The sequence below is a fragment of the Anguilla anguilla genome, chromosome 11 (genome assembly GCF_013347855.1).
Source record: "Anguilla anguilla isolate fAngAng1 chromosome 11, fAngAng1.pri, whole genome shotgun sequence".
Taxonomy (NCBI): domain Eukaryota; kingdom Metazoa; phylum Chordata; class Actinopteri; order Anguilliformes; family Anguillidae; genus Anguilla; species Anguilla anguilla.
The window spans coordinates 23,249,339-23,266,813 of record NC_049211.1 but is presented as its reverse complement, the minus strand read 5'-3'; the positions used below and the strand labels follow the sequence as shown (position 1 = coordinate 23,266,813).

Sequence of the window (17,475 nt, the reverse complement as noted above, 5' to 3'; positions counted from 1 at the left end):
ATAAGCAAAGTCCACCGAGGCACAAAAAGACTGGAGAAATGTCTCAGGCCAACTCTCCTGTGAACTACAATTACATTTTTTGTTATTAAAAATCATAAACTTTTTTAAACATGTAAAACTACTTTGTCCTTAGTGTGTTGGAATTCACATTAATGATTTTCAAGAATAACCAGTAGATATAGGCCTACATGGTGTGGTGCCTGGGAGGAAGAGGAATGGGAAAGGGTATGGAGAGCTATGCTGTCGCCCCCAAGTGCTTCCCCAGACTGAAGTACGTGTTTATCCTAAAATTCCTGTGAATGATTCCGAATGAAGTGAAAAAAAAATGCGTGTTAGCCATAAGTATTGACACATCGGTAAAAATAAATAAATAAATAAACCAGTATAAGATTGTGGCTGAGCGACCTCTGTTGGACACTGTTGAAGAAACGCTCATTCTCACACTTAAAAACATTTTAATGCCTGAAGTTCCTGGCTCCAAATGCCAGAACATATTCAGAAGAGACCATGGGAGCTATAGCCTAGTAATTACGGACTGAGACCTCACGTAGTTTAAATAACAAGCATGTCAAAAACAGTATGTTTAGCGTAGAGGTATGCTAGGATGCGAATATATTAAGTAATGATGAGAATTTCCATTATCCATCACCCTCCTATAAATCAATCTAACTTGATCATCGGAAGCTGCTCCTATGCATTCCTGAAGACGTGTCAATGGAAACTAGTCCCCCACCAATACCGACAGAACACTTAAGAAATTATTGAACGTTATGATTGTAAAGCAGTTGTTTCGATGGCACAAAACAGCAAAACCTGCCACTAATAAAAATAACAACAGAAGTACTTTAGTATTTATTAAAGTGCTGCAAGTTGGAAAATACGATGTGCGAAATGATGCAGCTGCAGCACCACCTACCCGCTGCCCGGAATTCGCATGAACTGCACAAACGCAGCGCTTCTTTTCCTCGGTTCAACCATTTGCACAGGTGGGTTCAGATATACCTTTATAGTTAAAATATTATTTACGGTAATAAGTACTTAACAACGGTGGCAGTTTGACGTTGTAATGATAAGTCGTAAGTTTCGCTTACTGACAGAGTGATGATGTAATCTATTCAGTTGCGTAAAATGTGAGATCAAACTGGCACTGTGTACTGCAGAATACAGTAGCAATGCAGTACCATGCAGTGCACTAGCAATATGAAGTCATCGCTATATGTTGCCTCTCTACGACAGGCTGAATTTTAAGATCGTGCATGTTTTCGACACAGCATGCAAACAGACATTAGCAAAAGCTTGTAAATGCTTAGCGCTTTCTACAAACATTGCTAAAACTTAGGCTACTATGGGGTTTTTGAATGCAGTTTTGGCCAGACTTACTGTGTCAAGGTAAAAATCCATATTAGCTGCAAATGAAAAAACATGCCATGACGGTGTATCTGTAGACGGTGTTTCCAAACAACCACTGTAATAAGGTTGTATTATAGGTCTAATAATATGTGCGTTGAATTCACAATTGTATTGATAAGTAGCCTATGCAGGCAAAATTATTTTGAACGTCGTATATTTATACGCAGTGACTGACAAAATGTCACCAAAGAGAAGGGCAAATCTATCCACCACATTAAATGGGAAAAAGATCAAGGAAGATCCTGAAACTACAGAGAACACGTATTGGTCAAACAAAGATGCACTGAAACCTTCGATGCCACAGAATGACAAGATCATAGCGCAGGAGCAGTGCCGCCTGTCTCCCGAGGTGAGAATGTTAAAGTGACGTGCCCGTTACATCTGGTGATTGTGTCTGCATAATTACATATCAAAGCAGCGCCTACGTTTAGTCCGACTTTCACTGCTTGTAGGAGCGCATGACACAGCAGCGTGTAATATGCTATAGCGTTTGGTCCTTGGTTTGGTGAGAATCGTCATACACTCATTCCTGAAGTAAATTACTGAATGTCGTGATCTTGAGTAGCCGAGTTTTTGAATGAAAACTGATTTTCCAAACTGAAGCCACAAGAAGGGAGAACATTCTCACAAGTAGGCTACTACTGAGAACATAATTAGTTAAATATGAAAAGTTATACATTCGCCCATAATCATTGTTTTATATGGGCACCATTTTTAGCTATAGCCCATATACTGCGATTTTTGTTCATACTGCAACATGCAATGTACAAAACTCGTTCTTGATTAGTTTTAACGTTTCACGTACACAACGTTGGTTATAACGTTGTGCATTTACAGATAACCTTGTGTAATAATACGCGTAGACCCAGGAAGAAATAAAAAATTAGAAACCATTTTTCCTTGAGTGAATGAATATAGCCAGAAAAAGTAAAAAAAAAAAAAAAAAAAAAGAATTGGTTATATTGCACCATTATTGTTGGTGCTGTTCTCAGCCTGTCATCAAGCTTTTGAACAAGCAATGTTCATTTGATGCTCTTTGTTATTTTGGTGGAAAAAAGAACATGATGTAATTGTAATTATGTATTATATATGCATTTATTTAACAGAATGAGCTTATTAGCTATGAGGATGAAGAGGAGTTGGCCTACTGTCATGAAATGAGAACAGACACGTTAACCCTCTTGATGAAAATTGAGAAGTTACAAGCTGAACTGAAATATGAAAGACATTGTAGAATGATGGCTGAGAAGGAACTAAAAGAGTGTAAAGGTATTTTCCCATTTGACAATTTTTTTGAACATATAGGGCTGCCATTATCCAAAATGCATGACTAAGGTAGGTTTAATTATCCTACAGTGATAACCTGTTAATGCAGCTATAATTGTATGGAGGTCAGTTGAGGCACTGTACTTTTTTTTACACCTCGCTCAACGCTACTATAACATGCATCAGGGATTGAGCCACTATCATTAAGTTTTCAGTACAGCTCTAACTGCACTGCTTACCAATTAATGTCTGTTTATATTACAGGTATATGCATTCCACAGTATCCATTATTGTGCTGTTTTTGACAGAGATGAACAACCTGATGGCCCAAATGAGAGACTCAATCTTTGAGCTGAGGTCTGTCCTGGACCACACTCGACAGGAGACGGAGGACATTCTGACTGAAGAGGGGGACTCTGTGTGTGTTATAGATGAGGAGCTAAGTGGGATACCTGAGCACTCCACTGAGGTTATTTCATTAATTACACCGCTACTATACAGTACTCATCTACAATGTATTGTAAACCATAGCATTGACATGCAAAGTCTACAAGTTGGCACAACCATTACAAAAAAACACAGCTATGCATTTTCACATGGTGCATAATTATGTCACGACCGCCTACTAAAATGAAAATATCCAGGTTAAACTAGTGTTGTATGTCCTCCTGTCCAATGCAAAAGTCACCATTATCCGGTTACTGTTTATTAATATTTTCTGTTTTCTTGGTTTGTTGTACAGGATGATAAATTCACAGAACTTCCCGGAGGGCTGAAAGTTCAGAGCAGTCTCTATAACCGAATTTCAGAAATGACAGACTTCAAAAAGTACACTTCTGCATTGCTGATGCTCGTGTTCAATCGAGAAATTTTGGCCACTCATTCACTGCAGGGAAGAAAGTCATCCAATTCAAAAGAGGACTTCCAAAAGCCACCACTACCCCCAGAGGCACTGGCAAATATCATTGGTAACCTCATCTCAGATTTTTCTTACATCTAAAACCATGCTTTGTTTAGGCATCCCTTAGAATGGAATTTAGCTAGGCTATATTTTGGGCCAAAATTTTACCCCTTGCAATGTATAAAATCCCCTTTAAATACTGGGTTTTGAGATATAAAACTTTTTGTTTAATATCCAACCTCAGTAATATGAAAATCAACAAACATTTAAGAGTTGTATTGGTTGTTTAGTAAATAATATTCATTTTTACAGAGCATGTGAAGATTAAATTTGGCGTAGACACCAGCTTAATCCGAGCTGCAATCAGAACCAAACTAAACAATGAAGACAAAATGCTAAAGAAGAGACTGAGTCATTTTTAAAACACACAGGTAAAGTGTTTCATTTGAAAATTACCTTCTATTTTAAAGTTTAAAAATCAAAACATCCAAAATATGCGAGAATATATTGTGATATATTTGTGATAAAAAGATGTCTGTTCTGCAATATTGTTACTGTAATTTTATGTCTGATAATTTGTAAACATTAAAAAGACCTGTAGGCATGGATTTGTTTTATACTTCTTATATCTGGGCAAATTTTACTTTGAAATATCTCTTTCTTTTTATACAGGTTTTCCTAAATTTAAAGAAGCAGAACCCACCTTTTATTCCAGCAAAGTTTGTGTAAATGCAGACATATATGTACGCACACGCTAAGTTACTATTACTCTTAATGCTATCTCAATGTGTTGTGTAATTGTAAACAAATATGCCTCAAAGCTTATCATGTTGCAATTGCTTTGATAATTAGAATAAAGAGACTGATGAGAATTCATATCAGTTTTGAGAAGCCACATTTTTACTGAAAAGCAATACTGTATCCCTTTTCTAGCGGTTTCAGTCGACTTGGAGACTTTGTGTACTGCCTTTGATCAGGAATGGACGACAGTTCCGATAGGGCTATGTGCTTTGGTCATCTGGTGAAGAGATGGTAACAATGGCTTTGAATGGCATGTAATGACCACTGCTTGCAATTTCCCTCTAGGTTAAAAATATCCAGCACAACTTACATAAGTGGAGAACATCAGGGTTAGTCTCAGGTATACAATACTCAAGTACACAATTATCCCAAAGCCTGCACAGAACGTTTACCAAAAATGCTGATAATTAGTATTGTAAATAGGCTACAGGTAAATATCACTATACAACTAAGCTGTCTTTATACAACCATACCAATAACATTATCCAAAAGAGGGTCAGGGGAGTCATGATGCAGTCTAAAGAACTGGGATTTCAGTCTGCAATGGAGGATGGGTTTCTGCTGCCCTGACCACAGTGGGAAGCTCATTCCACCACCACGGCACAAAAAAGACTGGAGACAGGTGACCTGGAAGAGCAGGCACGCAGCAGGGAAAGAGGCCAGGCACCCGGAGGCTGCAGAACGGTGAGGCCCGGCTGGTGCTTAGGGTCTGATGATCTTTTGAATATGTAAAGGAGTGAACTGCCCAACAGGCTAGCATCAAGGTTTCAAATTAAAATATGTGTTGCACCACGATAAGCCACTAGCCTACTACGCCACTCTTTGCAGGGTTTTTCCTGGTAAATAAGCTTTTGGTGACTGCTTGCACCACCCTCTAGTTACCTGTAGCTTGCAACAACATGAAACGTTTTTTTCTGAATTGTATTTCTCGTTCAATATGCACGAGACAAAACCATGTAACTTAGTTAAAGATAATACAACAGCATCCACTTGATTGCATAACGGATTATCGTATGTCGGGTGTTTGCATAGAATTGCTGCGATGGACTGGCAAACTGTAGGCCTACAGAGTGTATTCCTGCCTCTCGCCCAACGCATGCTTGGATAAGCTCCAGCACCTCCCGCAAACCTGGCCACGCATAAGCGGGTATAGATAACGGACGGATGGTAGGATTGATACATAGAATTGCCAGATCCCAAACCATTTCCCATTCATTCCATTTTAAAGAGATCGCAGAGGCCCTACTGGGTTTAGAGAATGTGTAGTATTTATCTGACCTTCCATTATGGGTGTAGAGAATAAAGGTAGCCTACAACATAACATAAAATAGCTACTTATTGCAGCCGTTTGAAAAAACTAGGTTCATGTTACCAACATGGCAGCTTCAGCGACTCACCTCACAGAAATTGCCGAAGACTCTGGAACTGCAGTTCAGTCCACAAGATTGAACACAACTTTTATGAATTTATGAAAAGCTGTAAATGTTGGTAACTCATGCTGGATTATCGAAATGACCGCCTTCCGACTGGGAAATCCCGTTGAAGTCCACCTGCGAGTTGAGTTATAATTCCGAGTAGGAAATACGGGAACTTTCTGACCAGTAAAAAACACGGTGCGTCGTCCAAGTGCGTCGATGCTGCAAGAAAACTAGCTTCCACTATTATGATCTTGTCAATCATTCAAGTTAACAAAATCATAATGTAATTTTATATTTTACTTTTGTATGCATTTTTATATTTACTTTACACTCAACCTCCATCGTGAGTTCCCAAATAAGCGTTCAATGCGTGAAAATTTCCAAGTTATCTTTTACCACCTTGCTTCCAATTCGGAGCAATCGGACTTCCGATGGTTTTTCCTTCATCCGTATGACATGAATGCAGCCATTAACCTATTAGAAATAATCGGACCGCCCCTGTGATCAAAGGCCGTGATATCAGAATATAGTAGGAGTACAATTGGAAAAAAACGTCACTATTTTTTATCCAACCAAATGTACACGAGCTTGAGAAAGGAAACCCGTTCGATGTTTCTCGTGCCACTTCAAATATCACCCTTTAGACAATCTGAAAATCCGAAGTTTCTTTCGATTTTACATTTTGTCCATGTATGTAAACTAACATAACATCAACGTGCTAATAAGGGTTATAGGAAATACTATTGTTAGGTTGTAGTACTATTGTACTTAAAAGTACTATTGTATTGTGTGTTCTCTTCACGAACAGATGTCATTGTAAAATCCTGTGTTGGTTCCATTGTTTAAATAATTACAGAAAACCAAAGCTATTCTTGAAAAAAAATTAACAGGTCATGTTAAAAAAAAGCCTTTGATACAGAAAGCCACTGCGAGTTTGTAAGTCCATCACTGTCTCTTGCAAGATAATATTCTCTCTTGGCACATTGACTGCAGTAGGCTACTTGTCTAGCTTCTGCCAAATTGTCAATCGAGTCATCGCACATCCCAGTATGTAAATATACTTAATACTGTTGCTATATCAGACCTGGGTCATAATTATTGTAAATACATTAACCCTTTAGATAACATTAAAATGCCTGTAGGTCACTGATATGTTTTAATAGAAGTATCTTTTCTCCAATATTTTGAACAAAATTCTTCTTTTATATCATATGTGTTATGCGCATTGAAATAAAATGTGACATTGACGTTCCTGTTTGCCCTCTTGTGTCCATGTGCTTTCATTGTACATTGTCCCCTCTGTCTATATCTGTCCTGATGGAAATGGAGCAGCTTGTAATGAGTTTGTGAAAGCCGGGTTTGTTAGGACCCAGGGGAGGCCAGCTTTAGAGGGACAGAGGAGCATGTGTGCATTTGAAGAGAAAAAAAGAGATGCGTACAATGTGTGACAGTCACTGCCATACACTGCACTGAGAGAGAGAGAAAGTGTGAGAGAGCTAGAGAGAGAGAGTGAGAGAGAGAGAGAATGATGCCTGAAAATGTAGGGGCCAGGAAAGCATCTTTGCAAATCATCTTCCTTCAACTGATGGGTTTCCAATGGTGACGAGCCAGCATTGCCTCATCAGCCAGAGGAGAGAAGCTCAGACCTCTGCAGACACAGGTGGCTGCTACAGGAGTGGAGCTAGAACTGCTGCTGACACAGGTGTCTTTCCCCTGGGATGTAGGAGTTCTCTTCCATCTGTACAAAGACTGGAGAACTTCTCAGTGGAGCACTTCCAGAAACCACAGGCAGTCCTGAGGAGTCACTGGGGATCAGTGTGGATCTGTAGAATTTCCCAGTTCAGCAAGCATCTTTGGTGCAGGAGGAAGATAGAATGATGACACCTCTTCAACACTGTGAAAGTGATATAAACAACAATGGCTTGTAGGCACAGGTCCACAATAAAAATACAACTTTGTGCTTTTCTAACAGTTTCATGACCTGAGGAGGACATCAGACTGAAAGAAACCTGGGAAATTGTAATTGGTAACATCCAACATCTCTGCCACTGACGAATGATGTCCAAAGACAGTAAATCTGAGGTGAGGTATAACTTTCAGCTTATTCATTTATATTATCCCAAGTCAGAAGGTATACACACACAATGAACAATGGCTGCAATTCTGCTCTAAATCCCTTGAATTAAAATGGCATTGATCTATAAACATTAGTTGGACAATTGTACAAAGTCACACAAGAATTTGTTACTTGATATTCAGTTTACATATACTCTATACGTATCAGTTTTTTGGAATTCAATTAGAGACATTGCAATGAAAGAAACAACAGTTTTCTGATTACAAAAAAATAGAGATAAAGGAATTATTTAGTATTGAATTCCAACAGTGAAGGTGCATATTCACTGTAATATATATGTGAATGTATATTCTGTATGTGTTCGGCACTGCAAAATCTGCACTTCACCAATTCTTATTTTATGAACCAATAGGAAACGTGACTTCAGCTTTTGATTTACTTTATCTAGTTTTTACTCTTAGATCATTCGATTGTATTTTATTTTGCATTCATTTACCCTTCGTTAAAATTGTGTGAGTCCAGCATCAGAATAAATTTCTAACCACATTAGCAGTACGACAAACATTTTGAAAAATATAATCCACTTCGATATTTTAAGTACAATGCTACATTTTAATTAATGTGAATCACGACTATTCATCTTAATTAACAATATTACATTTTTTCCTTAAAAGGTTGCAAGTCATTATGTAAAAGAGAATTAAGACAGATACATATTTTTGCAGGATTGGGATTAAATTGGTATAGGAATGATATTAGATCTCACATAACATGACATCATACAGTATATCCAGAGATTATTATGCAGGGGCTGTGACCCATATAAAGCATTATATCAGCATATGAGGGTACTAATCGTTAGTACTCTGTGATAATCTCAACAGAAAAATTGATCCATGTTTGAATGCTAGAGCTCAATTAATGTTAGCTTGGCCACCACTAGCTGTTTATAAAGGAGGTGACCCTTACCAGACTATTGCCTGTTTGTTGCTAATAAACAAATAGCTTCATTGGCCTGGGAAGTTGACATTCAGAATATAATGCTTAGATTCTTACATTTAAAAAAATTCAAATTCCTAAATTATATACTGGGCCTTGAATATGGTTTATAGTGATCACTGCACGACACTGAAACTGATTACAAATTGATGACAAAAATCACAGTTTCTAACAACCTTCTCCTGATGGCTGCTTTTGTAATGTACAGCACACATGCATTTACAGTGTGGGAGAGGGCCACAGCAGTAGGTAGTCTCCAAAGTTCAGTTTCATTTCTCCATCAGAAATTCAGATCTGAATATGGCAGTGGCAGCCTGTTGCAGCGCGGGAAGGCTCATGCAATGAAAATGAGGCTGCACTTATGTAACAAAGCATGGTACTTCTGCTCGTGGCATCATGCCCCGTGTTCAGTCTCATTAGCAAACATTAGACGTCAAAGGCTGTTCACCAGAGAAGGTTATGGGAACAAAATATCAGTGGAATTTAACAGCACATAGACTGAGGCAATTACAGAAATCATGTAATCACTGAGTTCAGGGAAATTAATGGGCATTCTTGCTTTGTCTCAATAGCGCTGTAAAAAGGGTACTGGGTTCATATATACAGTTAGAAATACAAAAGCATTGGGACAGTGACACAGTTTTAGTTGGATTGCTTTGTGCTCTAGCACATTGGCTTTGAAATAAAACAATACAGATGAGGTTAAAGTGCAGAATGTCTGCTTTAATTTGAGGATATCTACATCCATATTGGGTTGATCTTTGTTGCAGTTCTACAAAATCATGCCAGAATAATAAGAATGTTTAATATTAGACAAGAATCATATTTGAAAACAATCACCCTGATCTACTTTATAACTCCACCTGGTTTGCTTTAACAAGGTTATATTTTCTCCATAAGTGTCTTTGAAACAGTGTGTTTGATGGTATATTGAACTCCCTGCCAGGGTAAATTGGATGCACCTACATTTAAAACCAGCTGGATATTAAATAGTAGGTACAACTAAACACTATAGATTGAGTCACTTTTAATACTGACAAAAGACTATTTTACTTTCAACCAACCATTAACCAATCACATCAAAAATCCCCAAAACAGGCTTATTTTTTCCTTGAAAGAAAAGAAAAAACAAACTTCACAAAAGAACAGAAGTTTTTACAGAGCACATGTATGGGGATTGTTTCTCTTATACTGAGTCTCCTGGGTTTTGTGAACTCAACCCACCCAACCTATGCTCTTTCATTTTTCCTGTTTGATTCCGTGGGTATATGACAATTTTGCCATAACAAACATCTGGTGGATTACCTCCAAGCATTCCTTAACATTCAGAGCCTCTAGTTTAACCATCTGTGTTTAACGGCTTTCTTATTTGCAGCTGAAATTGCCACAAGTGTTCTACCACATAAGTGTGCTACCCACTGCATCACTGTGCCACCCGCTGGTTGACTAGCCACTGTAATTTGCATATCTTATTACACTCTTTAAAAAAGTTTCATGATGCCATCATTCATGAATGTGTATTTCAAATAAGTGGAATTATTAGATTTTCTTTAGGTGCAGTATCTTTCATAACAAGAGGGTAAATTATGCTTTCTTTCAAAGAGGTAGTGAAGAAAGGGGCTCAGCAGCATATCCCCAGAATTATGACCAATCTGGTATTTTATTAAAAGGCTTTTTTATCGGAAGCACCTGTCTTGTCTCTTAGAGAATATAAGGCCAGAAAAGCATGTAATTGTCGCATTTCTATTGTCCGAGATGGTTTAAATGGTGCCTAGAGTTAGACTTATTTCCTCCCAGCAATCATAAAGCTTGAAAGGCTGATGCAACAACAGAAATATGAATATACCATGAGAAGTAGGTGGTATAAATGGGATAATGGATAACTTTGAGGAAACATGTTTCTAAGAGAAAGAAAAATGTTGAGTACTAATAACAGTCACTGTGCGGTTTTTGGGTCTTCATTTTGTAACAGGCTTCTGAAAGCATCAGTCATATTTGTTTTCCTTTTTATCATTTTTCAATCACTAAAACTGAATGTTTAGCCATGAACCAAGAGAAACAATCCTTTGAGCCAGAAGTTGTATGTTTATAATAGTGAATTATTGAGGTTAATTGCTTTTGGGTCCTAAGTTACAAGCATTAATCTGAATTGTTTGGCAAGGTATTTAAAGAACAAAGGAACTGTTAAGAGGTTTTTTTTAAAAGAATTTTAAAAAGAAAACATTTTTTTCTTGTCAACAGGAATATTTTGATTGATTGTGATGCCTGACATCCTAAGAGAGAAATGCCTTGGACTTCACAGAAAAAATAATGGGGGGATAAAACGGGATAAACGGGAGTTTCCAGCACCTGAACATTCAAAGTGAATTATGGAAGAGTTTGTTCCAACGTGGAATCCTGTCACAAACCACACAGCACTGAATGACACATCTAGCCTCTGGGAGCCTATGCCTACAGCACCCAGCATGCAACTGGGCACTCTGCCCAATGCCCAGTCACGTCTCAAGGACCTAGTGGGGATGATCTTCATGGTGACACTGAGCTTTGTGGCTCTCCTAGCCAACACCGCTGTGATGGTAGTGATCGTCAAAGCACCGCATCTGAGGAAGTTTGGGTTTGTGGGCCACCTGTGTGTGGTGGACCTGCTTTGTGCCATGCTGCTGATGCCTCTGGGGATTGTCACCAGCTCGCCATACTTCGGCACAGTGGTATTCACTGTACTGGAGTGCCAGGTTTACATCTTCCTGAATGTGTTCCTGATCAGCTCCTCCATCTTCACCATCACTGCCATCAGCGTTGAGAGGTACTACTACATTGTGCATCCCATGAGGTACGAGGTCAAAATGACGCTCAACCTTGCTGTTGGTGTGATGGTCTTCATTTGGGTGAAGTCCATTTCGCTAGCCCTGGTAACCTTGTTTGGTTGGCCAGCATATGGGAACAAGAGCTCCATCAGTGCAGCCCACTGCTCCCTGCACTGGAGTCACAGCAACTACAGGAAGATCTTTGCCATCATATTCACAGTGCTGTGCTTCTGCCTCCCAGCCCTGGTGATCTTCACAGTGTACTGCCGGGTCTACAGGGTGGCCCGCATGGCCGCGCGCCAACAGGGCCCGATCCCGGCCTGGACCTCCAAACCCAAGCATCGCTCAGACTCCATCAACAGCCAGACCACCATAATCACCACCACCAGGAACGTGCCTCAGCACCAGCACCCGGAGAGGATCTTTGGGGGCGGCAAGGCGGCAGTCACTCTGGTGGTGATTGTGGGCCAGTTCCTGCTCTGCTGGCTGCCGTACTTCTCCTTCCACCTCCACTTCTCCCTGAACTCCTCACTGCGCAGCCCTGAGGATGTGGAGGGCACCGTCACCTGGCTGGCCTACTCCTCCTTCACTGTCAACCCCTTCTTCTACGGGCTCTTGAATCGGCAGATCCGGGAGGAGCTGTGCAAGCTACGGCGGTGCTGCGGGGTTCGGCCTGTGGACCTGGCAGCCTCCAGCCACGAGGGCTCGGCCCCGGAGAACTTCCTCCAGTTCCTGCACAGGTCCAGCTGCACGGTTGAGACCCGATCCAGCTGCCTCAACTCAAGCCCCCGGAACACGCTGGAACAAACGGTCCCAGGTTTCAGAATCCCAGGGCAGATCCCAGAGGAATTCTGTTAAAAGTCCAGGTCATGTCTGCTCTATTGAGGCTGGCTCTGTCTCCTGCAGGAATGACTGCAGGGTTACAGCTGGAAGAGGCAGCATTCTAGAACTTGCTAAACATGAACATTCATTCAGATCATTACACCATTTTTTCAAAACTTCGACCCACCTGTTAAACATGCCTTAAATATTTTGTATAACTGACACTAATGAATGTTTTCGGTGGGTTGTTGATCTGCGGTTTGGTTCAAAATGTTATTTGTTTTCTTTTTATTTGTACTTAATGGGCAGGTCAAAGTTAAATTTGAATGAATGCCTGCAATTGCTGAAATGTTGAACAGCTTACAAAAAACATGTAATTGAGTACAGGGCATTGCGCTGCAAATATTGTAAGATTTTCAGTATGGGTTACTGTGTATGGCATTATATACGCTAAAGAGATTAAGTGTTTTATTTCACTCTCCATGTTTGCTATACTGTACAGGGTTTTCGCCCAGGAAAATAGTTAGTGGAAGAGGATGTGCCTAAGCAGTGTTGGAGTGAAGTGGTGAGCCATGGTATTCACCTGGCATAGCCCACACCTGACCGGGTGAAAACACGACTACACAATGCCAATTTTGCTAAAGAGCGCCATGACTCCTTTTTTGTCCTTTCATTGAAATCAGAGTATGAGTTTTAATAGATTTTTGCTAGTTAGATCGTGATTGCGGGTGTTCTCTCAATTTGTCCTACCTTGTTGAAATGTCCTACTGGTAGAAAATGTATTGTCATCTATCTATTTGCTATCCTGTCACAAAATACTACAGAAATGGTGCTACTTTATTAGCCAAAAATGTATGTTACCTTTGTACCTTATCAGAAATAAGGCTCCATTGAATAAGGTTAATAGAGCCTGATATGGCTTGTAGAGTAGCTTATATTATAACTTATGTTACACGCCATCATCACCTGACCTTTGCGTGCAATGGTAGAGCTAGCTTAGTTGGCTATCGATAGCCAGAGACCTTGTTAAGGCATGGCGCTCATCATACCTTGAATTCAGACTTTTTTGTTATTGATTAAAATATATGAATAAAACTGATAAAATGTTGACTTTAAATAAAACGGAAGTATCTTCCTGAACCTATGTGAAAAGTGGGTCCAGTATCATTTATGGACAAAAACTCATGAATAAATGGTTTCAGTTTCTGACAGACAATGTTCCCCACAGGCTCTATCCAGTGTCTGGCTGAACTAGACTTGACTAGTCTTGCTCTCTAATGCTTGTGGAGGTGCTTGTGAATTCAGCACTGGTGCCTTCCTATTAATACCAGAGGGAAACCATGTTGTGTGTAAAATGAAATGTTCTCTTGCTCTTATAAGACATTTGTATAAGAGAAAAATATATTTCACTGATAATGGCACTAAGACAGCTGTTTGCACTTCTAAAATCAAATGTTATCTTTTACTCACAATGCACATGTTAACTGCATAATATAACTTCATAAAATGCATCTATTTTAAAATACATATCTAGAAAATACCATATAGCTGTTTCAAATTAAGAAGAGTGTGTAAATGTAAAATGTATAGATTGTAAATAAAATATTTATCCTGCACAGTGCAATGCATTATATAAAATAAACAAAACACAAATTATACAATCCTGTCCATTGTTAATGTCCCTTCAATTTTTGTTTCACACTTCATGGAACATCATCATAAATTAAAATGGTTGAAAGTATCACGGTCACAAATCTCTCCCTTGAACGAATGAAATAAGTTTTAATATAAAGACAGCCATTGTATATGCTACCACAAATTTTTCTTGCCATTTTGAAAATGGACCTCGCACATACTGGCAAAATGCTTGTCAGCGGTATCTGTGGATTTAGCAATGGAACCCAACAGTGATCAGAACAAGGTAATGACATTGATTGAGGACATCCTCAATGGAAGCCATTGCTAAAACCTAAAACCCCAACCAAGTGATAACTCTGTGTCATTTTATGGGTTGTTATTCCTATAAACTGTCTGGTAACAGGAATACTAAGATGAATTATCACATACAGAATAGCATTGCCTGAGATAGACCATTCAAAGCAAACAGTAATAAAGCCTTCTGAAAACACCTCATGGTTTATCAGTGGCCTTCTACATTATTTTAAAATGACAGTGGCAGTATAAATGACATTGTGTCAACAGCGATTGTGACACTTAAGCACTCAAACCTCTGAGAAAAGGAGAACAAGGAAATGTACAGGAACAACAGACATTTCTAAAAGCATTAACAGAGCTCCCAGACAATAGGGCCTAGGATCATCAAACCACTGCTAGAGTGTTCACAGACAGCGGCCCCGATAAGCAGAGCCTATGTTTCGGGCGCTACCACCCCGCGCGATTTTACACGAATATTTCCAACCCTGACTTTAAGCCGCCGATCGGAAAAAAATGCAGCCGGCTAACGTTTTCAATGTTCAATAGCTCCCAGACAATAGGGCCTAGGACCATCAAACCACTGCTAGAGTGTTCACAGACAGCGGCCCCGAGAAGCAGAGCCTATGCTTCGGGCGCTACGATCCCGTGCGATTTTACACGAATATTTCCAAACCTGACTTTAAGCCGCCGATCGGAAAAAAATGCAGCCGGCTAACGCTTTCAAAGTTCAATAGCTCCCAGATAATAGGGCCTAGGACCATCAAAGCACTGCTAGAGTGTTCACAGACAGCGGCCCCGAGAAGCAGAGCCTATGTTTCGGGCGCTTCCACCCCGCGTGATTTTACACGAATATTTCCAACCCTGACTTTAAGCCGCCGACCGGAAAAAAATGCAGCCGGCTAACGCTTTCAATGTTCAATAGCTCCCAGACAATAGGGCCTAGGACCATCAAACCACTGCTAGAGTGTTCACAGACAGCGGCCCCGATAAGCAGAGCCTATGCTTCGGGCGCTACCACCCCGCGCGATTTTACACTAATATTTCCAACCCTGACTTTAAGCCGCCGACCGGAAAAAAATGCAGCCGGCTAACGCTTTCAATGTTCAATAGCTCCCAGACAATAGGGCCTAGGACCATCAACCACTGCTAGAGTGTTCACAGACAGCGGCCCCGAGAAGCAGAGCCTATGCTTCGGGAGCTACGATCCCGTGCGATTTTACACAAATATTTCCAAACCTGACTTTAAGCCGCCGACCGGAAAAAAATGCAGCCGGCTAACGCTTTCAATGTCAATAGCTCCCAGACAATAGGGCCTAGGATCATCAAACCACTGCTAGAGTGTTCACAGACAGCGGCCCCGATAAGCAGAGCCTATGCTTCGGGCGCTACCACCCCGCGCGATTTTACACGAATATTTCCAACCCTGACTTTAAGCCGCCGACCGGAAAAAAATGCAGCCGGCTAACGCTTTCAAAGTTTAATAGCTCCCAGACAATAGGGCCTAGGATCATCAAACCACTGCTAGAGTGTTCACAGACAGCGGCCCCGATAAGCAGAGCCTATGCTTCGGGCGCTACCACCCCGCGCGATTTTACACGAATATTTCCAACCCTGACTTTAAGCCGCCGATCTGAAAAAAATGCAGCCGGGTAACGCTTTCAATGTTCAATAGCTCCCAGACAATAGGGCCTAGGACCATCAAACCACTGCTAGAGTGTTCACAGACAGCGGCCCCTGGAAGCAGAGCCTATGCTTCGGGCACTACGATCCCGTGCGATTTTACACGAATATTTCCAAACCTGACTTTAAGCCGCCGACCGGAAAAAATGCAGCCGGGTAACGCTTTCAATGTTCAATAGCTCCCAGACAATAGGGCCTAGGACCATCAAACCACTGCTAGAGTGTTCACAGACAGCGGCCACGAGAAGCAGAGCCTATGTTTCGGGCGCTACCACCCCGCGCGATTTAACACTAATATTTCCAACCCTGACTTTAAGCCGCCGACCGGAAAAAAATGCAGCCGGCTAACGCTTTCAAAGTTCAATAGCTCCCAGATAATAGGGCCTAGAACCATCAAACCACAGCTAGAGTGTTCACTGACAGCGGCCCCGAGAAGCAGAGCCTATGCTTCGGGCGCTACGACCCCGTGCGATTTTACACGAATATTTCCAAACCTGACTTTAAGCCGCCGATCGGAAAAAAATGCAGCCGGCTAACGCTTTCAATGTTCAATAGCTCCCAGACAATAGGGCCTAGGACCATCAAACCACTGCTAGAGTGTTCACAGACAGCGGCCCCGAGAAGCAGAGCCAATGTTTCGGCGCTACCCACCCCGCGCGATTTACACGAATATTTCCAACCCTGACTTTAAGCCGCCGACCGGAAAAAAATGCAGCCGGCTAACGCTTTCAATGTTCAATAGCTCCCAGACAATAGGGCCTAGGACCATCAAACCACTGCTAGAGTGTTCACAGACAGCGGCCCCGAGAAGCAGAGCCTATGTTTCGGGCGCTACCACCCCGCGCGATTTTACACTAATATTTCCAACCCTGACTTTAAGCCGCCGACCGGAAAAAAATGCAGCCGGCTAACGCTTTCAAAGTTCAATAGCTCCCAGATAATAGGGCCTAGAACCATCAAACCACAGCTAGAGTGTTCACTGACAGCGGCCCCGAGAAGCAGAGCCTATGCTTCGGGCGCTACGACCCCGTGCGATTTTACACGAATATTTCCAAACCTGACTTTAAGCCGCCGATCGGAAAAAAATGCAGCCGGCTAACGCTTTCAATGTTCAATAGCTCCAGACAATAGGGCCTAGGACCATCAAAACCACTGCTAGAGTGTTCACAGACAGCGGCCCGAGAAGCAGAGCCAATGTTTCGGGCGCTACCACCCCGCGCAATTTTACACGAATATTTCCAACCCTGACTTTAAGCCGCCGACCGGAAAAAAATGCAGCCGGCTAACGCTTTCAATGTTCAATAGCTCCCAGACAATAGGGCCTAGGATCATCAAACCACTGCTAGAGTGTTCACAGACAGC

At 41.1% G+C, this 17,475-nt stretch overlaps 3 protein-coding genes across 3 annotated transcripts in view; 2 read left to right on the top strand and 1 right to left on the bottom strand.

Annotated features, from left to right (window-relative positions):
* The window catches only part of LOC118207859 (calcium/calmodulin-dependent protein kinase type 1-like), a 70,812-nt gene extending 64,758 nt beyond the window's left edge, over nt 1-6,054 (bottom strand). Inside the window, exon 1 of the mRNA XM_035381992.1 lies at nt 5,776-6,054. The gene's annotated coding sequence lies outside the window, so the exon portion shown is untranslated. The remainder of the gene's footprint in view (nt 1-5,775) is intronic.
* LOC118207860 lies at nt 465-4,453 on the top strand. The gene is made up of 7 exons (XM_035381993.1): nt 465-986; nt 1,578-1,759; nt 2,517-2,679; nt 2,985-3,145; nt 3,419-3,644; nt 3,890-4,008; nt 4,250-4,453. The coding sequence occupies exons 1-6, from the start codon at nt 935-937 to the stop codon at nt 3,997-3,999; spliced, it is 894 nt and encodes a 297-aa protein (XP_035237884.1). The 5' UTR covers nt 465-934; the 3' UTR covers nt 4,000-4,008; nt 4,250-4,453.
* Nucleotides 6,055-7,239: 1,185 nt separating the features above from the next.
* On the top strand, nt 7,240-14,156 carry LOC118207519 (probable G-protein coupled receptor). Its single transcript, XM_035381180.1, has 2 exons — nt 7,240-7,878; nt 11,114-14,156. The coding sequence occupies exon 2, from the start codon at nt 11,242-11,244 to the stop codon at nt 12,532-12,534; it is 1,293 nt and encodes a 430-aa protein (XP_035237071.1). The 5' UTR covers nt 7,240-7,878; nt 11,114-11,241; the 3' UTR covers nt 12,535-14,156.
* The last annotated feature ends 3,319 nt before the right edge of the window (nt 14,157-17,475 follow it).

Excerpts from the sequence above, each read along its gene's own strand:
- LOC118207519 (XM_035381180.1), top strand. The coding sequence starts at position 11,242 with ATGGAAGAGTTTGTTCCAACGTGGAATCCTGTCACAAACCACACAGCA.
- LOC118207860 (XM_035381993.1), top strand. The coding sequence starts at position 935 with ATGAACTGCACAAACGCAGCGCTTCTTTTCCTCGGTTCAACCATTTGC. Across the intron at positions 987-1,577 it reads CGGTTCAACCATTTGCACAG|TGACTGACAAAATGTCACCA; the intron begins GTGGGTTCAGAT and ends ATTTATACGCAG. Across the intron at positions 2,680-2,984 it reads GGAACTAAAAGAGTGTAAAG|AGATGAACAACCTGATGGCC; the intron begins GTATTTTCCCAT and ends TGTTTTTGACAG.